The sequence below is a fragment of the Chinchilla lanigera genome, unplaced genomic scaffold (genome assembly GCF_000276665.1).
Source record: "Chinchilla lanigera isolate Chin_1 unplaced genomic scaffold, ChiLan1.0 scaffold00051, whole genome shotgun sequence".
Taxonomy (NCBI): domain Eukaryota; kingdom Metazoa; phylum Chordata; class Mammalia; order Rodentia; family Chinchillidae; genus Chinchilla; species Chinchilla lanigera.
Genome location: NW_004955452.1, coordinates 214,323 through 236,217, shown reverse-complemented (window position 1 = coordinate 236,217; position 21,895 = coordinate 214,323). Strand labels below are relative to the sequence as shown.

At 41.2% G+C, this 21,895-nt stretch overlaps 1 protein-coding gene across 1 annotated transcript; it reads left to right on the top strand.

The window, feature by feature from the left end:
* The first annotated feature begins 18,903 nt into the window (after window positions 1–18,903).
* On the top strand, window positions 18,904–19,232 carry LOC102012824 (cytochrome c oxidase subunit 6B1-like). The gene has a single exon (XM_005394661.2). It carries the CDS (start codon window positions 18,957–18,959, stop codon window positions 19,215–19,217), a length of 261 nt encoding a protein of 86 aa, XP_005394718.1. The 5' UTR covers window positions 18,904–18,956; the 3' UTR covers window positions 19,218–19,232.
* Window positions 19,233–21,895: the final 2,663 nt, after the last annotated feature.

The window sequence follows — 21,895 nt, the reverse complement described above, 5'->3', positions numbered from 1 at the left end:
CTGTGGGTGGCCAGAGGACTTTATGTGGGGTGTGCTTGTAATTTCCTTTCGATTGTGTTGTAAGCCTAAAAGTTCTCTAAAGAAGACAGTCTTTTTTAAAAAAACAAAACAAAACAAACCTGGAAATCCATAAGAGAGTTGAGGGCTGGATTTACTAATAAGGAAGTCACCCACCTATTCATACTGGAATCTTGAGAATTTCTCAGAGAAGATGGAATTTTGAGGAATGAAAAGAAAGACAGGCATAGTTTTAAACAGACCAATTGTTAGGAGCTACAGGAGGAAGTTAAGCCAGCAAAGTCCTAGAGACGAAAGAGGAGGAGAAGACAAAGAAAGAAAAGGAAGGCAGGGATCCTAAGTTCAGAAAGGGCACAGGCACACAGAGTTTCACCAGGGGGAGGTGGTCAGTCGTGCCCAATGCTGCCGGAAGGGCAAGATGAATAAGAATTGTCTAAAAAGCCATGGAGTAAGAATATTAAGAGGTTAATGATTCTCTGCAGATGTGGCATCTGAAGACAGTGGTGAAAGCAGAAACTGGGGAGCGGAGAGGTCAAGACAAACAGAGAAAATTGTTTCATTATACCGAGGGAAAAGGCAGGAAACCGAATGCTTACATTATACCCACGTTCAAAGTGGGCTCAGAGGGATTAAGGATCCAAACATGAAAGATGAAAATGTATTTGCTGAAAGGACATAATGTCGGAGGCTATCTTTGCCACACGTGGAATGGATACGGAGCTCTTAAACAAAAGTCAAGGTACAAATCCTTAAGGAGGGAGATGTTTTAAGTTGGTGACATAAAAATTCAGGAATTCTGCCCAACAAGGAACACTGAGAGAAAGTTAACAGATGACAGATTGAAAGAAGACATTTGTAATGTAGAAACTGTCAAGAAGCTAATGTTTAAGAAGTATAGATTGGTTAGGATGTAGCTCAGTGGTAGAGCACTTGCCTAGCAAGTTTGGGGCCCTGATTTTGATCACACACACACACACACACACACACACACACACACACGAGCCTGAACATCAATAAAATGCAGCTCCATAAAAGATAATACAGTGTCCCCTCAGTTGCTCTGCACTATACCAGGGATGCTTCCTGTTCTAGCACTGCAAAAGATGACTTCCAAGATCAAGTCCCCTCCTGAAGGCATCCTGCACGCAGCAACTGGTCCAGGAGGTAGAATAAATATCTAGCTCCCTTAGCTGGGAGTCAGTGTAGCAGAAAATGACCCCCACTCCAGCCAGTATACTTCAATTTCTTAGTTGCCCAGGTAATATGCAACCTGCTCCAGTTCCGGTTGCTTCTGTCTCAGAAATGGCTGGTCACTGTGATGCACACTGTATAAACCAATCCCAGGTTGACAAGTCATTCTGTATCTGTACTTCCTGCTTGCTTATCTCATATAAGCCCTAGACCATCAAAGGTCAGGGCCTGATATTCTGGGAATGATCCCAATCAATGCCTATCAACATAAATAAATCTGCCTCCAAATCCTGGATGTCGTTTCAGTGTTTCTGCTTGCCATTGCAGCAGAACCCTCCAAAAATCCATGTTTCCTCCAGAGCTCCCTGGGGAGCTCAACTTCAGAGGACCTTCATCACAGTGCAACTTCTTCATCTGCCAAATTCTGTTCACTCACTCCCTCACTCACTGGTATCATTCACAAGAATATACCCGCTTCTCTCCTCAATAGAGCTCTTGCCTGCAGTCTGAGGTTCAGAATCAGTTCACGGCAAACTCAATCTGTATCAGTTAATGCGGGAAGTAGTCTTGGGAAGCAAACTAAAATGGGATTTTTATTTTTTGTATGTATGTGTTTTGTTTGTTTGTTTTGAGACAGGGTCTCACTATGTAGTTCAGGCTGGCCATGAACTCAGGTGATCCTCCTGCCTCAGCATCCTGAGTGCTGGGATCATAGGAATGCACCACCCCACTCAGTCTAAAATGAGATTTTTGAAGCTAGATCACCCCGCAGGGGCTGGGAGTGAAGTCTCTGTCCCTGGTGGTCTATGGGGTACCAATAACCCCTGGCATGCAGTTGTGGTGCAATTGTTAACATCTGCAGTGATGCTAAACTGAAATAGGACATGAGAGGAATAAACTGATGGGTGCGATACTTTCTCCACACTGTGGAATTGGGTGGCTGTGGCTGGAGGTTATCATTGCAATGGAGAAAGCCCATAGAAGGCTGAGGGCAACTGATCACCAAAAGACACCTACGCCTCACCTACACCTACACTTACACCTACGAGTCAGGCAGTTATGATCCCCACTTATAGATGAGGAAAATAAAGCTCACAGAGGTTAAGTGAACTGCCCAAGTTTATACAGCTAGTACAAAGTTAAGCTGAAAGCTACACTGAGGATGGCCAAGGGGGGATCTGAGTCCAGGCAGTGTCTCTCCAGGCTCTTCCCTAAGAGCACACACCACTTTGCTAGGACGTTGTGCTGATTCAGAGGGGTGAAGCTGATTATCAAAACTTAGGCTTCAACTTAATCTGGTTTGGTTTGGTGAAATACTATAGACTTAGAAAAAGCCCTGAATTTAACCACTTGATTTCCTACTACCTGGCTGGGTAACTTTCACCCCTATGAGTCTCAGTCTTCTCAGTTGTAAAATGGGAATAATATTCACCTTGCAATTCTAAGGGATAAATGAGGTACAGGTCAAGAAATCTCAGTGACTTCTCTTCTCCATTGTATTATGGATATTCAGCTTAGATCAAGAGACTTCACTCAATTGTGCCACAGATCTGGTCAAAGCCTTTCTTAGAATAATGATTTTAGGTACAAATAATAAAATGCACAAGACTACAAGGGAAGCTAAATACAGTGAGATATTATTATAAAAAATGTTTTAAATTCAAATTTATGACATAGTGACATATGTACATGCTACTGTATTACACAAGACCTAGTGGCCAGCCCAATCACAACAGCTCATTTGAAGAATCGATGCAGGTGAAAGGCACTCATATCTGTCATGTGAACTGAACACACTGAAGCCTCTGACGGGAGCTGGTCCTGCTAAGTATGCTGGGGTTTGTTGCTTACATTCCCAGTAGAAGGAAATGATTAATTTCCATAACAGTTTGGTAATTTTTAAAAATATATTTTCCCCTTTCAAGTTCACAGGGTTTTTTTTTTCATTTTGTTTTGGTTTTTGTCTGTTGGAGACAGGGTCTCACTACGCAGTTCAGGCTGGCCTTGCACTCACTTTGTAGCCGAGGCTGGTCTCGAACTCGCAATGATCCTCCTGCCTCAGCCTCCTGAGTGCTGGGACTACAGGCGTGCGCCGCCAAACCTGGCATTCACAGGGTTAAGAATAGCTGGTTCCAGGAAAGGTGATGCAGAGTGAACTCCAGAGCCGGCCAGTTCTGGGGGGCAAATTCTGGCAGGAGAGGCCTCTTCAGGCATGTTTTTGGATGTCAGTTATCTGGCTTTGTATGGAGCAAAGTCACATGTCTCAAATCACCCTGCCCGAAACCAAATTCCTGATCCTTTTTCCACCCCCACCCAAAGCCCTCTTCTGCTTAGTGCATGGTTGTAGCTTCCTTCTCTAGTTAGTTACCCAGCGAAAACCTTGGAGTTTTGCCAGGAGTCTCACACCTCTGACCTCCATTAATCCATCAGGAAATCCTGTTACTCTGCCTTCAAAATAAGTCCAAATCTGCCTACCACTCACCTCCTCCACTGGTCCCAACTTGGTCTGAGCCACTGTCATCACCCAATAGCTGGTAAGCTGCTAATTGCAATGGGCCCCTCTCTGCCCTCTCCCCTCCTCACTGTCTGCTCCCTTCCCCCACTGAAGTTTTTGTTTTGTTTTGTTTTGTTTTGTTTTTGAGACAGGGAAGACAGTTTTTGTTTTGTTTTGAGACTTGCTATGTAGCCCAGGCTGGCCTTGAATTTGCAGCCATCCTCCTGCCTCAGCCTCCCAGCTGCTGGGATTACAGGCGTGCACCACCATACCCAGCTGAAGTTCCTTCTTAACACAGCAGGCAGAGGCTCTTTCCTGTGTTGGGGCTCTGATCAATCCACTGCTGACACATCAGCCAGCCTCTGTGCTATGGAAGTAAGCTCCTGCCTTGGGGCATTTGCACAGACTTCACTGTTCCCATTGACAGCCGTATCTTCCCTTAGCAATCCACACTCTCACATCTCTTTAAAGTCAGCGTGCAACTCCCACCTCCTCCGTGAGGCCTACCCTGATTGCCCTGTTTATGTGCAGCTGCTCTCTCTAGCCCTCCTAATCATCTTCTCCTGCTCTGATTTTTCCTTTGTCCTTCACATGTAAGCCCTAGCAGGTTATATAATACACTTACTTACTCTCTTTATTATCTCTCTTTCATCCACCTCCAAATAGGGTGTATGCTCACTGCTTTTTTTCTAGCACCTAGAGAACAAGAGGTGCTCAGTAAACTGAGTAATTCAATAAAAGAAGCATGGCTGGGTCGTTGGTTGCATGTCACAGTGAAACGGCTCCATCGCAAACACAAGCTCTGCAGCCAACAAGCTGAGCGACCCGGGGTAACTCGCTGCAGTTCTCCGAGCGAGTTCCATCACCAGTAACACTGAAATCACAAAACCTATCTCAGAAAGCTGGGAGGACGAAGCGAGCTGGCCGGTAACGGGGCCGGCACTTTGCAGGTGTTTAATAAATGTGAATTCCTGGTCCCCTTCAGATGTGGAAACAGTCACTTCCGCCTGTTGGCACAGGGTCCCTGGAGCTCCGGGAAAAGGGCGGGGCTCGTGTCCTCCTCTCTGTCCGGTCCTCAGAAAGGCTCAGAATAGAACGAAAGTCTCCTGGCTTCACTTGCAGCTGTGGCCAATAGACCACACGACCACTTTTTCCTGTCCACCACTTTCCTTGGAGGTGGAAAGTAGTCCGTTGGAATAACTTACACAGGGGCAGGGAAAGGAAAAAACAGCAAAAATTGTTTTAAAAGGGAGTTATACAAGCATGTGCAGGAAAACCCCATTGAGGGACAGAAATGCTGATTCAAAGGAGGAGGAAATATGACATTTGACAGTTTTCCAGGCCTTCCCTGGTTCTGAATTTCCTCTTCCATCACGCATTTTTCTTTCCCACAAAATGGGCATTAAAAAGAGAAGAAGAAGAAGAAGAAGAAGAAGACAGGTTAAAAAACAGACCATGCAGAAGAGAGGAAGGCGTTTGAAGCAGCAGTTCAGCAAGAGCATGAATGTGGCTCCCTATCCCACCCAGCCAGTTCTCTGATTAGCGATGGAGAACTGATGTCTCCAGCAGAAGCTGATGTCTCCCCGGGGAGGGAGAATGAATTTTGGATTACTAATGGAGACCATTTTTCAGGGGCTGCTTTGATCTTCTGCCCGACCCAGGGCTGGAGACCAGCAAGCCAGGACTCCAAGGAAAACCGCTCCTCACTGCAGTCCCAGGCAGCTGTCCTCCCGCTAGGGCGTGTGCCTGCGAAGCGGGGGCAGCCCTCCCATCCAGCCCAGCTGGTGCCCAGCTCCTGTGCCCCGGTTGTTGGCTCCCAGGATCCGGTCTCCCCGGCTCCTCCTCACGCAAAACAGTGCGGGGCTTAAGTGCTAAGGGAGACGCATGCTGGTCTTTGCTGAGGTTTGTTTTTGGCATGTGCCCTGGTGCAGAAGATTGCAGTGCTGAGATATTTTAAACCTGGATTTCTGGAATTTGATTTGGAAAGAACAAAACAAACAAGAAAGTCAAGTTGTGAGAGGTTAGTAGCTCTAGTAGCTCTGGGTGTCTGTCCTCTTGAGGAGACACGATGCTCCCCAGGGTTGCCCAGAGCCCAGGGAGCACTGGGCCGTCAGAGGACAGGACAGCAGAGTCGGTCTGCAAGGCAGCCCGCTCCCTGTCCCCAGGGAGGGAGCACTGTGCCTTGTGTGGCCTCTCTTGGACCACTTGTACATATTGCACGCCGGGCTCCATGCCTGCTGCTCAGGGATCCAGCCAGTCCTCGTGCCTCGTCATGTGGCGCTTGCGCTTTAGATGCAGACAGTGACAGTAATACGAGCTCCATATGGAAAGACGCAAAGGTTGGGGCTCCCACCTAGCGAAGGAAAATCCAGAAAACTCATCTCTGACCACAAAAGAATGAGTGGGAGTTAGCTGACGACAGCCGGAGAGGACTATGGGTAGGTGTCTTGGTTATTTTTCTCTCATTGCTGAGACAAAATACCAGGCACCCAAAGTTAAGGAAGGACAGGTTTACTTAGCTCACAGTGTGTAGAGGTTTCAGTCCATAATCGGCTAGCTCCAAGCCAGGGTGGCGCATGGCACAGAGGACACCATTCATGGCGGTGGAAGACAGCAAAAGCAATAAGGGAAAAAAGGGGAGACAAGCCTCTTTCTGCCCCTTTTATTTTATCCAGACTGTTGGGATTAGGGTGGTGTCAATCCAATCAGTGGACTGACCCAGCAATCACTCACCCTTAATCCCAGTACTATTAATTCTAGCATTGAGCCATGAACAATTACAAACTCTAGATTCAGCCACCTTTGAAAAAGCCCCATCTGAAATTCTTGAGGCTTTGGGGGGACATCTAGACACAAACAATCCATAACAGTAGGGGAGGGTGGGGACAAGAAAACAGGAGGCAGACTTGATTTCTCCTTCCTGCTCTAGAGCTGCCAAGCTATGCCATGTGAGCAGCTTTGCTTACTGTGTCTGAGCCTCAGGCTTCTCATCTGTAAAATGGGTGATAATAGCCATCTTTTACTTAATAAAAGCTAACATTTACTAAGTGCATATTGGGTGCTAGGCACTGTTCTAAGCATCTTACTTATATTCATTCTTCAGAAAAGATAAAAGGAGGATTCTCATTTAGATGCTAAATGAACTTCTATCCAAAGTTTTATGGAACTGATTAAGTACTGAGGTAACAAAAAAAAAAAAATTTAAAAAAAAAAAAAAAGTACTGAGGTAACCAGTAAGATATTCTGATTAGATCAAAGGGAAATAAAAATATCCCACCATGATAGTCAGACAAGGAATGAGTTTACAAGTAGGTATATAAGTGCAAAAGTTGGTCAATAACCAGAAGGCAGTAATAAAACACATTCTACTGGACACAACTTGCACTTCCAAGGACAAGAACTATGTGTATCACTGTCAGTTTTCTACACCTTATAAAGCTGCCAAGTAGCTCAAAGACAAAGAAAGGCAGAAGATGGCCCTATCTGCTGAGCTAATGACACCTGCTACATTTCAAGGTCTTTCAAATTTATCCCAGTGGTTTTTCCCAACTCCTTATGATCGTAGTTATTTTAAAGAAAAGTTACTCTTGATCACAAAGTAAGGCTTATTTCATTAGATTCAGCCCAATTTTTTTGGGGGGGGACAAAGTCTCATTACATAGTTCAGGCTGATTTTAAACTCACTATGTAGCCCAAGCTGGCCTTAAACTCGCAGTGATCCTCCTGCCTCAGCCTCTCGAGTGGTAGGATTACAGGTGTGTGCCACCACGCCTGGCAACTATTTACATATAACCAGTGAAAACGTTCATTTATCATAAAGGCCTCTTAGACTTGCATCACAAAATGTATTTTCATACTAGGTTTTTATCTTTTATCACTACATTTTTGCAGTGCACAATGACTGCACTCCTCGTGGGAGTCAGCACATGTATTTTTCTTTTTTTCTGGTACCGGGAATCGAACTCAGGACCTTGCACTTGTCAGGCAGGCGCTTGTGCCACTGAGCTATGTTCCCAGCCCACATGTATCTCAATTGTCTCTCTGTCCCTTCCCCTCCTCCACTCCCTCCTTCCTCTCCATCTTTCAGTCTCCTTCCCTTTGCCAAAAGATCTATCTTCCTATTTCCTATTATCTATCTTTTATTTTGCTCTTGTATTTATACTTTGTGTTCCTCATGTAAGAGAAACCATGAGATATTTAAGCTTGTGTGTCTGATTTATTTCACTTAATAGTGTGGTCTCAAGTTGTATCCACTTTCCTACAGATGACTCAAGTTTATCTTCCTTTATAGCACAGTAGTACCCCACTGTGTAAATACCACATTTTCTTTATCCGTTCATCTGCTGATGGACATATAAGCTGCTTCCAAGGCTTAGTTATGAATTGTGCTTCTGTAAACACGGCTATGCATGCATTACTATAAGATGATGTCCTTAATTCTTTTAGGAAGATACCCAGAAGGAGAATAGCTGGGTCAAATGGAGTTCCCAGTTTTAGTTTCTTGAGGAATCTCTGTACTGATTTTCATAGTGGTTGCACTGGTTTGTACGCCTACCAACACGTGGAAGGGTTCCTTTCTCCCCACAGCCTCTCCAGCATTTGTTACTATTTGATTTCTTGATAAGAGCCAGTCTTTCTAGGGTGAGATGAAATCTCAGTGTTGTTTTAGTTTGCGGTTCTTTAGTGGCCAGTGATGTTGAACATTTCTTCATATGTTTATTGGACATTTGTACTTTGGAGAAATATCTTGCAACACAGAATTTACAGCTGTATAGTTTTTTGTGTGTATTTCTTGCCATGTGGGGGATCAAACCCAGGGCCTTGCACGTGTTAAGAGTGTGCTTTACCACTCAGCTACACCACAGCCACAGAGCTATATAGTTTTAAGCAATCACAAAATTAACATCTTTTCCTGAAGCTTTCTTAAAAATCTCCCGCTGGAAAATTTTAAACCTCAATTATTTGTTATTCCAGTGTTAAGGGACCCAGCTCAAGAAACTTTTCCCAACAGATTTCTTTCACCTTTTGTAGAGTTTGGAATGAACTCCTCTTTATTTTGAGGCCCCCGAAATATCCTATAGTTTCCACCCTGCCAAGGAGTGACCTCCCTTAGCACCTGTAAGCCAGACACCAAGCCAGTTTTCTTGGAGAGTTTTGTAGCGCACATTCTATTTCTGAAAATGTTTCATCACACCTGATTTAATAACCTCCGCTCTCAAATATGTGGCACTCCACGTGAGGCTTTGGGTACAGTACATTTGTCCTTGTGAAAGGAAGACACAGCCTTGGTGACCCGTGCAAATAACTATTACCATAAAAAGCAAAAAAGATTTCGTAGAGCCCAGGAATTCTGGAAAGTCAATGGGAATCAGAGACCATTTTAAAATGGTTTATTTCAGTTTACAAAAGCAGAGTCTACTAAATGGTTATGGGTTACAGATGGTTTAAGAAGAGAGACAAAAGACTTCCTTATAAATTTGGAAAAGAGGACTATAAAACAACATCAACAGGATCCCAAACAAATAGCTACAATAAAATTTCCCTCATCGGTTGCCTCGGTCCTGTGTAATTAATTCTTGTTCTGCTGGCGTCTGAGAGGTTCATGCAACCATCTGCTGCGAAGCTCAAAAAGTCCTGGAAATCTTGAGTCATTCCATGGGGTGCAGCCTGAGAGCTGTCTGAGAATGTTAGCTCTGCTTGGAAGTGTCAGCAATTTGAAGTATTTGATCAAGTCCCTTCCCTTGAGACTGATCTCTTTTGGTTAGTAAAACCAACTCTGACAAATTGTTTATAGTAGCAAGCTTCAGGGACTCTGTACAAGACTGAGGCTTGATGTGACTTCATCCTTCCTTCCCTCCTTCCTTCCTTCCTTCCTTCCTTCTTTCTTTCTTTTTGAGATGGGGTCTTGCTGCGTTGCACAGGTTAGCCTCAATCTCTTGACCTCAAGGGATCCTCCTGCCTCAGCCTTCTGAGTAGCTATAACTGTCAATACTTGCTACCATGCCTGGTTTTGTGGTTATTACTGATCATTTTTAAAATGTGAAAGACCCATGAGGGTTCCTAATAAAAACTGTGAAACTGACAAGGAAATATCTGGTTGTTTCTGTGGCATACAAAATAAAGACAATGAAACCATTGCAAAAAGGAGAATTTAGACCAACTATCTCTAAAGATGATGAGGTCTATCCTTTAAAGCATCACATTACAGTGACACATGCATACCCATGTTTACAGCAGCACGGTCCACAATCACTAAAGCAGCCTAGATGCCCACCAACCGAAGAGTGGGTAAAGAAAACGTGATATTTATATACCACGGAGTACCATTCTGCCACAAAGAAAGATAAACTGGAGTCATTATCAGACACACAAGCTTAAATATCCTATGGTTTCTCTTGTATGGGAAACCCAAAATGTAAGTAAAAGAGCAAAATGAAAGATAGATAATAGGAAACAGGGAGCTAGGTCCTTGGCAAACAGGAAGGGAACCAAGAGATGGGGGTGGGGGGAAGGAGGGGAGACGAAAGGGATGAAAAGAAGAATTGAGCTGCACCATGGACATGCATGGACTCCCCATGAGGCGCGTAATCATATGTACTGCAAACATGTACTAATAAAAAATGAAACTTGGAAAAAGTCTTAAATCAGTAAATGTTGCATGAGATTCATAATTTGTACAGAGGGAAGAGATCTTGGTAAACAGACAATAGTTCTGAGACGTGATTTTCTGTGCCAAGAATATCAAATAAAAAGCCCCAGTAAGCCTGGAGTAGCATGCCCACAGCCCTCTTCCACAGTCAGTCTGAAGTGTTCTCCACCCGAGGCCCACTGGCCTGGACCATGCGAGGTTGGACTCAAAGAAGGAAGGCTGCAGCCAGCGAACATTTTAAAAACTAACTAAATTCATGCATGCCTGAGAATTCTATGTTGTTGTTGCCAAAAATCATCAGGCAAAGCATCTCCAAGACTCAGATAAAGGTGGGAAAACTTGAGAAAACTATTTTCTAAGCATTCCCACTCACGAGAAAACTAGCTCATGAGTTTTTCCTCGAAGATAAAAACATACATGGACAGAAGAGCATTATTTTTGAGACTTCCTATAAAGCATGCTAATTGTTTTATTTATTTTTTTATTTTAAAGAGATAAGAAAACAAAATAACAACAACCAAGACAAAAACAAAACAACACAAAAATAAAAAAGTGATACGGAATTTCAAAACAAGGTGATAGGAAGTTAACAATGGTTGTTATATTACATACTGTTAACTTCGACGATGTTGCTCAGATTACCAAATGTAAGAATGCAATATTGATCAAACGATTACAGAGAGAAAAAAACATTAAAAATGATACAGAGTTTCACTAATCAAAATAGGAGGGATTCAACAATGGTTGTTATATTGTATATTGTTGTCTTCAAATTAGTTGTTCAGATTACCAGATATTATCACGCAAAATTGGTCAGAAAAAGAAGAATTTACGTATGAACTGTTCCTTAAACATCATATTGTCTCCCTAGTGTAAGAACCTGAAAAAGTAAATAAAACCAAAAGGTACAATGGATATTGTGAAAGGGAAAGAAGTTGATCAAAGGGAAGGAACAATGAGGATGAAGGAAAGGAGAAAAGAAAGAAGGGAGGAAAAAAAATATATATGGATATACAAGGATAGCTGGGATAATTGTAACTTTTATTTTGAAAGAGGATTTTACTGGGTTTTCCAGGTTGATCTCAAACTCTCAAGCCCCCTGCCTCAGCCTACTGAGTAGCTGCCATGCCTAGCTAAAGCACACAACTTAATATTTATATGAATAACATTTTACCAATATTAACTTATCCCAGAGTTTGTTGAAAATTTCTCTTTTTCTTGCATGTGTTTTTTTTTTTTTTCTCCACACATGCTGGATAAACACTACCACTGAGCTACATCCTCAGCCTGTGATCAACTCTTTTTTTTTTTTTTTTTTTTTGAGACAGGGTCCTGCTGTGCAGTTCAGGCTGGCCTTGAGCTCACTTTGTAGCCCAGGCTAGTCTCGAACTCGCAATGATCCTCCTGCCTCAGCCTCCAGAGGTGTGTACCACCACCATGCCTGGTACAACTCTTTTTAACTTGACAATTCTTCCCAACCATTTCTTCCACCAAACCTGAATATATGTCATAGTATGTCTTTTTTTCCACATCTTTTCTTTATTAGTGCATACTGGTTTTACAGATTAGTAGGTTTTCATTGGGGAAGATTCATACATGCACAGAATATATTTCAATCATTTCCTCTCCCATCACCCCTTACCTTCTCCTCCCCCCAGTTTCACTTTTTGCGGGGTTTCAATGTGAATAACTTATTTTGATCATACCCTATTACTCACCCTTACATGTCACCTTCCCCTCTTCCCTTCCTCTTGTCTAATAATAGTCTCCCTTCTACTTTTTTGTCATCTCTTTTAGACTCCATATATTAGGGGGAATGTGAGATATTTGTCTTTCTGAGTCTGATTTATTTTGTTCAACATCATGGTCTCCAGATCCAGCTATTTTCCTGCAAATAACAAAATGTAGTTATTTTTATGGCTGTATAATACTCCATTGTGTATATATGCCACATTTACTTTATGCACTTATCTGTTGATGGGCACCTAGACTGGTTCTATAGCTTGGCCATTGTGAACTGTGCCACAACGAATGTGGGTATCTCCTTATCCCTATAGTAGGCTAACATTAATTTCTTGGGGTACTTACCAAGGAGTGGTATAGCCAGAGCAAATGGTAGTTCTATTTTTAGTTGTTTGAGGAACCTTCATATTGATTTCCCAAGTGGCTGAACTAATCTGCATTCCCTCCAGCAATGTGGAAGGGTTCCTTTTCTCCCCACGGCCTCACTAGCATTTATTATTTATTGTATTCTTTTTTTTGTTTGTTTTTGTTTTAGTTTTTCTCCGGTACCAGGAATATTTATTGTATTCTGGATGGTAGCTATTCTAACTGGGGTGAGATGAAACCTCACTGTAGTTTTGATCTGCATTTCCCTAGCGGCTAAAGATGCTGAACATTTTTCCACATACTTGTTGGCCACTTGGGCTTCTTTTGAGAAGTTTCCATTTAATCATTTGCCCATTTATTGATTCAGCTATTTACTGTTTTGGGTACTAAGTTTTTAGAGTGTTTTATATACTCTAGATATTAATCCTCCATCAAAAGAGTAGTTGGCAAAGATTTTTCTTCTGTTCTGTAGATCTCCTCTCCATAATTTCTTTTGCTGTTTAATGTGATGTAGTCCCATTTGTCGATTCTTGCTATTATTTTCTGTGCTGTTGGAGTCTAGTCAGGAAATTTTTGCCTGTGCCTGTGGGCTTCAAGAGTTTCCCTTATGATTGTTTTTAGCAGCTTCAAAATTCCAAGTTTTACCCCTAGATCTTTGATTCATTTTGAATTGATTTTTATACAGAGTGAGAGGGATTAGTTTCAATTTTCTACAAGTGACATCCAGTTTCCCCAGCACCATTTGTTAGAGAAGCTGCGTTTCCTCCAGAGTACATTTTTACCTCCTTTGTCGAGAATCAGATGGCTGTAGTTGCATAGGGTTATTGCTGTGTCCTCTATTCTGTTCTGTTGGTCACAAGTCTATTGTCGCACCAGTACCATGCCGTTTTTGTTACTAGGCATTAAGCCTGTGTCAGAAGTATAATTTGCATTCTGTAGTGTAATTTGAAATCAGGGATTGTAATGCCTCTAGGGCTGCCCTTGTTGCTCAGCTCGCTTTAGTTATTCTGGCTCTTTTGTATTTCCATTTGAATTTTCGGGTTGTTCTTTCCAGTTCTGTGAAGAATGTCATTGGTATTTTGCTGGGGATTTCACTGAATCTATAGATTGCTGTTGATAATATGGGCATTTAAACTATATTAATTCTGCCAATCCATGGACATGAGAATCCTTCCATCTTTTCGTGTCTCCAGTTTCTTTCTTCAGTGTTCTGGAACTTTCACAGTAGAGTTCTTTCCTGTCTGGTTATACTGATCCCTACATATTTCTTGAACTTATCCTGAATGGGATTGTTTCCCTAATTTCTTTCTCAGCTAGTCCATTATTGGTGTATAGGAAAGCTACTGGTTTATTTTATTTTATTTGCTTATTTATTTATATCTGAGAATTTATTTACCTCCAGGTGAATCGGTTTTACTACCACCCAAGGAAGTATTAGAAGCAAATAGTTCTTAGAAGTAAGCCCAACAGAAAGACTGCACTCATGAAATTATGCAGCACTTTGGCCCAGCGTTTCTACCTGTATCATATGAGACCAACAGGACTATAAGACCGTGCTCCAAATCACTTCCTTCTGCATCAAAACTGGCAAACCATATACATTTTGGATACTGAGTCAAAGCAAGCAACCTGCAAAATCTCTTGTTTTGCCTCAATATTCAAAAACTGTCAGGTAACTTGTTTTTCCCCCAGTATCAGACATTATAGAAATACTACATGTTTTGAAGACATTTGTCTTCTTATGAATGCTGTGCTTATTTGCGTAACATGCTTAATAAATATGCCTAAAATGCAATAGGCTACAGGCACTCTTCATTTAATGACTGAGTTCCATTCCTATGACTAGGTCATTAATTGAACTGGTTGCTAAATGAGAAAGTGCATATTACTATATTCACAACAAAGAAATGTTCAAAGGAAACACCAACTTGATGACCTTGCTTTTATTTGCATAACTCTTACATGCAGTACTATGATGTATAACAGAACAAAAAACTATAGTACTGTACAGTACAGTATGATTGGCAAAAATTACAGTAGTTATAAATAACTGAAGTTCCATAAACAAGATGTACAGAACTGTACAAAAAAAAAGACAGGTCATAAGTCTGAGCAGCAGGTTGTAAGTCTGAATAGCCCATCTCAATTATAAGTTTGAACAGTCACTAACCAGATGGATCCTTAAACAAGGAATATCTGTGCTTTTGGGTTTTTTTGTTTGTTTGTTTGTTTGTTTTTCCAGTACTGGGAATCGAACTCATGACTTCACGCTCGCCAAGCAGGTGCTGTGCTGCTGAACTAAATCCCCAGCCCTTATCTGTGCTTTCATGTCTCAGGGGTTTCCTTGTTTCCCATTGCCCTTCCCCTCTTATCTACAGTCAGGGTAGGTTCACTGTAGGTGATTCATGCTTTCTTCGGCCCAAATTTTCATGATAAGACACTTTGGCTCTGTGGAGAAGGACATTCTATAGTTTACCTTTCAGTGTATTACCTATGTGGGACTTAGAGCCTGACCAAGACATGTGATTGTTTGATTCTGGAGGAAGTCTAGCAACAGCATTCGTGTAAAAGGAAATGAAAGCAGGACCTTAGTCCCTGTAGAAAACCTCTCAAACAGTGCTAGATGCTTTGCTGAGATATGTCTGAAGGAATGATAACACGATGGCTAGCTAAGTCAAAGTTCAGTTCCCGTGATAATTAAGCTGTATTCTCCTCATTAATCCTGTTAATGATTCCTACCATTTCCCCTGTTCCTGCTTTTTGTGGGAATCCCAATCAAAGGCTAAAGAACATTGTAATCGAGGCTTCAGTCCTGGAGGCTGTAGCCCCCTGGTCCCATAACTTTGTCGCTCTTGTTTCTCTTTTCATCTGCTGCACCTCATTCTCCGGACCTGTCACCCCAGACAGAAACTGACCATACACCGACAGGCTTCTTAGATGTGATGGGTGTTTTCCCAACTGCTTCTTGGTTTTAATGCCAGAGGCATAGGGAATCTATCCCAGGACCGATTCTTTTATTTTTAGCTAGAATCTGCAATAGCTTAATAAATCTCAGAGGTCTTGTAAGTTTTTAACTGGTGAGAACTTTTACTCTGGGGACATACCCGTGTAACTTTATTTTGTGTAACTGTTTTGTGGTACCTGCTCCACCCGCCAAAAAAGTGGACCTTTTGGGTTAATTCTCTTACCTTCTTCTTTTGTGCATCTCTTATATTTTGGTCATTTTTTGTAGGAGATTTTCTCAATTTTATTTTCCAACCCTTCTATTGCGTTTTCCATTTTAAATCATATTTTTACTTTCTCAGAGTGTTTATATTTTTGGAATGCTACTTTTTAGTATGTGCTGGTTTTGTTTTGTGGGTACAATACTGCTTCTTACTCTTCTGAGGGCTTTATTAGTGTGTGGTTCATTCTCAGTGTGTGCATTGCCTTTGTTTTTCCCAAGATTGCATTTCACCATGTTTTGTGGTGGTGGTAAATTTGCACTCTTTTTCCTCAAAAACCTGTGGATTCTTAGCTGCGCCATTGTATTCAGGATTGGGTACTGTGAAGTTGGCTGGACTCCGAGCATTTGAGCAGGACTTGTCTGGAGGAGCGCCTCACCTCAGGGTGATCTGCTGGGGCACTTTAGTTGAGGGATCCTGATTACTAATATCTTCAGATCTCTTCTCTTGGTCTCGTCTGATTCCCCCAGAAGAATCTTCCACTTTTTAGCCTGAAGGCTATCCCACATCTTTCTGTAATTCCAGCAGTTGAGGAGGTCGAGGCAGGAGGATTGCAAGTTTGAGGCCAGACAGAGCAACTTCGCAAAACCGTCTGTCAAAGTAGATCACTTTTTTGTTTACTTTTCTAGACAGGGTCTGATTATATACCTCCAAGCTGGTCTTGAATTCACTATGTAGCTCAGACTAGCCTTGAACTGATTTTTTTTTTTAGAAATGTTGCATTTGTTTCCTAGTCCTTTGCTGAATTCACTTGTCAGCTCTGAAGTCTTTTGGTGAAGTCTTTACAGAGTCCTAAATAAAGGATCATATCATCTGCAAGCAAGGACAATTTGATTTCTACCTTTCCTATTTGTATCCTTTTTATTTCTTTCTCCTGATTAATATCTATAGCTAAAATATCAAGAACTACATTGAATAGGAGTGGTGAGATTGGACATCCTTGCTTGTTTCTTCTTATAAAGTGAAAGGACAAATCTTTGTGACTTTCCAGGGATCCTCTGGGAAACCTCAAAAACAGTTTCATGTGCAGAAGAGATCTTGAATATTTTATTTAATTTTTTCTATATAGCATAGTATTTAGGATCCAACTCAGGCAACAATCAGAGAAACTATCAGGGGAGATTTGAACTTTTGATTAAGATTGGCTCTTGAGTGCCTATAACTGTGACAATAATGCCCTGACAAATAAATATAGAAAGTAACAAAACTATAATAACATTAACTCTTTCATATATGAGAAATTTTTGTTCTTTCCCATTAAATACTCAAGGCTATCATAAAATAAAAATAAATCACAGAAAATGATTACGACTCAGAGTCTTTGCTATCTATATAACATTACTGAGAAGGTATTGTCTTAGTCACTTTCTCTTGGCTGGGACAAAACACCTGACACCCACGATTTAAAGCAAGAGAAGTTTATTTTGCTTCACATCTTAGACATTTCAGTCCTTATGTGATTGGCAGCGTTGGGCAAAGGAAAGCTGCTCATGTCATAGCAGCCAGGAAGCGGAGAAGGAAGATAGAGCCAGTGATGATGAACTTTTAGAGCTTGCAATGATATAAACAGCCCTCTGCGGCATGCATGCCATAGGTTTTCCACCACTGACATGACCCAATGACCCACCTTTCCAACTGGCCCTACCCTTTAACAGCACATTTAGCTATAAACTCATCAGTGGGTGAATCCACCCCTAACAATAGCATTCCCACAACCCAGTCACCTCCCCAAAGCCCTGCCTATGACAGCATGAGGCTTTGGAGGGACCTCTAGATATAAACCGTAACAAGAATAGTCTTTTCCATCTTAAGAGAAAGCATCATCCAATAAACCAAGACAGCAAGAACAGCAAGACTGCACAAACACTGCATAAATTTTTAAAACATTTCATAGATTCTTTCCAGAGCTCAGCTGTGAAAACCAGGGCAAGTGAAACTGACTTATCAAGTTCCATCCTTTATGAATGCCCTTTTATGTTCTGGCTCAAGTTGACACTTCTACTTGGACACAGAGTTTCTCTTTCAGTAGGTCTATGGGAGTCAAAGCTATTTTCACATTAATACTAAGATGTTATGTGTATTAGCATATAATATGCTAACAATCAACAAGTGTTTTTAAATTTTCCCAACTTCAAATCCCAACAGGATAAATATTGATAGTTTTAGCTCACATAAACAAAAGTTGTTTGCAATCCCCAATAAGTCCCAAGAGTATAAAGGGGTCAAAAGACATAATGATATAATAATAATAATGCCTGAGAACCTCTGCTCAAATACATAGCTGTATTTCTGTGTAATTGTTGTTCCTAGTGTAATCTCTAAGACTCTTACTTTTTATTTTTAGCCAAAATTCTGATTTTTGCCAAAGTAACTTAATTTATATGTCACAGATCAAACTGTAGTACGGAGAGGCAGCTAATTAAAACCTGTCTGCCTTGCCTAAGAATTATAGTTCACTATCAAAACTTACAACTTTCTGCAACCACATAAATCTCTTTTACCCCTTTCTAAAATGTTCAGTAGCATTATCCAGAATATAACTTTTACATTTAACATATAAACAGAAGTATATAAATTTAGAACTGCATTTAGTAAGCAATATTTCAGCATCCTATCTGTTGGTCTGCGGTGGGGGGCGGGGCAAGGGAGATTTTTTGAGGGTGAGGTCCCAAGAACACATACGCACAAGACATCAGCAACAACAGCAGGTAGCATGGAGCAAAGCAGAGCCCAAGAGTGCAAGAGCCGCCTGCGTCTTTGTTGTATAATTCTTACACAGGTTGTTATCTCATATTTACATTCTTGTATAATGCCGTAACCAGCACATGCATATTTACCTGTGCTAAGTCATGGTTACATAACTGTATCCCACTGTGCGCCTGTGCTAGACAAGTGAGGTCGTGTCCTCAGGTGTCCTTAGACACCCCTGAGCTTTGAAGCAGTCTGAGTGTTTCCTACATCAGCTCACTATCGAAACTTACAACTTTCTACAACCACACAAATCTCTTTTCCTCCTTTCTAAAATGTTCAGTAGCAGATTCCAAAATATTACATACTGTAGTCCACTGCTAAAGTTTTATATTTAACATATAAACAGAAGTATATAAATTTAGAATTACAGCCAGGCCAGGGGTATAGCTCAGTGGCATAACCACCTGCCTGGCAAGTGGAAGGTCCTGAGTTTAATTCCTGGTCTAAAAAAAAAATTTAGAGTGCTGAGGGTCACACTGAGCTGTTTGCTGCTTCAGGGGTGTATTTAGGAGTCAGCACCATGGCAGACAACATCCACACCAAAATCAAGAACTACAAGACTGCTCCTTTTGACAGCCGCTTCCCCAATCAGAAGCAAACCAGGAACTGCTGGCAGAACTACCTGGACTATCACCGCTGCCAGAAAGCAAGGACTGCAAAAGGAGGTGATGTCTCTGTGTGTGAGTGGTACCGGCGAGTGTACAAGTCCCTCTGCCCCATATCCTGGGTCACAGCCTGGGACGAACACCAAGCTGTAGGCACATTTCCTGGGAAGATCTGAACTAGCTCCACCTGCTTCTCTGTCCTCTGTTCTTCTCCTGGTGGTAAAGGGGGACCTGGTGGTACATGATGGTCCCTACCTTGGGACCCTGAATCATGACTTAACAGTACTCAGTGGAAAAGTGTAAAAAAAAAAAATTTAGAGTTACATTTAGTAAGTGATATTTCAGTGTCCTATCGTACTTAATAAAATAGAAATTATTAAGCATTAAAAATTACTTAATTATCAGTTATTACTTAATTACTTAATTATCCATCAAATAAGTCAATTTACTCTCAGTTCCATGTTTTATATTATCTAATGATCTGGGCAGAATTCTTGCTTCAAATATATGAGGTCCAGAAGCTGATTCCCAGCACTGCAAAAGGAAAAAAAGTCTTATATATTCTTTACTTTAAATCATTTTGGAAATCATTTTTTAAGCTGACATACATACTGTAATCCACTGCTAAAGTTTTGTATGTGGCTCAGTTGTAGCTTAGCCTGCCCGAGACCCTGGAATCCATCCCCAGCACTGAAAGTGAGAAAAAAAAGAAAGAAAGATGAAAGAAAGAAGAAAGAGAGAGAAAAAATTCTTCAATGATGATTCAGTTTAGTTCAGGAATTTGCACTTCTTCATTATGATAAATGTTACATGGAAAGAATGTTAGCTTATGTGATCAGTAAACCTGAGTAAGTTCAAGAAAATTAAACTGTAGTAGAATAAAATGTACATTGGTGTCACATGCAACACTGATAAACCAAAGCAGATGTAGTTATTATTAAATAAAAACTACTAACCTAGTCTATTTGTCAGTGCTCTACCTTAATTATGTGAACTTGGATTCTTAAAAACTTTCTGAGTTTCTATAAAAGGAGTATTTTTTTTTTTTTTACTTATAGACCATTTAAAGTATTAGAAATTCAATTTCCTTGTTTCTTGGAATTTTAAGCAGATTTTTTTTGTTTTTTTTTTTTTGGTCTTTCTTGAGACAGGGTCTTGCTATGCAGTTCAGGCTGGGCTTGAGCTCACTTTGTAGCCCAGACTGGTCTCGAACTCGCAATGATCCTCCTGCCTCAGCCTCCTGAGTGCTGAGATTACAGGCGTGCACTACCACGCCTGTTAAGCAGATTTCTAAGTACTTTTAAAAACTCCCTACAAGTGATTCGTTAAAGAACTCCTTTGCTTTACATACCATCCTAATCACATTTATTAATATCATCTGGAGGTAGGAAAACTTGACCACCTCACACAATGAGAAAGGGGTCATCCTATAGACACAGAGAGGCTACAGCCTCAGATCCACAAAGTTGAGTCAAGGATCAAATCCATAAAACAGTTAAGGAGCAAATACCTAAGCGCTGGTTTCCTTCCCAGTGGGTATGGAATTCTTGATTGATTTGAACTTAAATAGACTAACAAGAAGATTGACAGAGTACATTCTCTGCCTCTCTCAACAGAGGATGAACTCTGCAGTCTATTAATCCATTTATAGAGATCGCTAAATGTTCTGGTCATAAAAATCTAACTCTGCCAGATGCAGTGGTTCACTCTTGTAATCACAGCTAACTCAGGAGACTGAGGCAGGAGGATCGCAAGTTTGAGGTTAGCCCAGGCAACTTACAGACAACCTGTCTCAAAACACAGTAAAATAAAATTTAAAAAAAAAAAAAGGTTGGGGATATGTCTCAGTCGTAGAGGCCTACCTAGCACATGCAACACTCTGGGTTTGATCCCCAGCATCACAGCCCCGTCCCAATCATTGTTGTCACTGATGGGCCATAACTTATTGGCTATAAACAAGCCAAAAACAAAACACAAGATTAGTAGAGGGAAAGAAAATAGAGAAACAAAGTCAGAAAGATGGAAGGCTCATTGCTACTTGGGATTTACCTCTGAGAACCAGAATAGACTTGCGTGGGTTTAAGCTACATCTGAAGAACCTTGGGCCCTGTTTACCTGGCCCTGTCAGGGGAGGCTGTTGAATATCTGGGAAGGGCCTTCAAACTGTTAAAAAGTAAAACTCAAAAAAGGTAGACTTATGACTCTTATAAAGATAGAAATAAACGTTGCCAAAGACTTTGCTGACCTCATTTAGCAATGATGAGTTGCTACAACCAGTTCAAGGGAAAATTCAAAACACTGCTTCTTATGGTCAGGAAAAAAAGAAAGAAATGAATTTAGAAATAGATGCTAAACTGACCAAATGCTAAACTGGCCAATATCCTCAGCAAAATCACTTGCATTTTACTAGACATAATTTCCATTCCTATTGGGAAGAATTTCTGCATTACTACCCGTTTTCTGCAATTTACAGAGTTGTAAAATAACTCAGTGATAAGGAGAGTTATGTTCCTAAGGATGAACCTGAGGGATGAATTGATCAGACACCCGTCATCATCTCTCTCACACTTTTTCACAGTATCTTTTAGGTAGATATTATTATTATCCCCGTTTTGTGTAGAGAATTCATGCAGACAGAGGTCAAGTCTAGAGTCACACAGCTAGTAAAGGCCGAGACTGAATTTGAACCCCAGCAGTCTGTCTCTACAGTGTGTGTTCACATCTTGCACACCTTACTGCCTCTCTTGGGGTCACTGCCAGTTCTCAAGTGGAGGGGAAGATACACGTATAAGGCTTAACAGATTGCCTGAACTTAGTAAGCTGTTTATAAATAACGCAGCTGTTATAATCACTG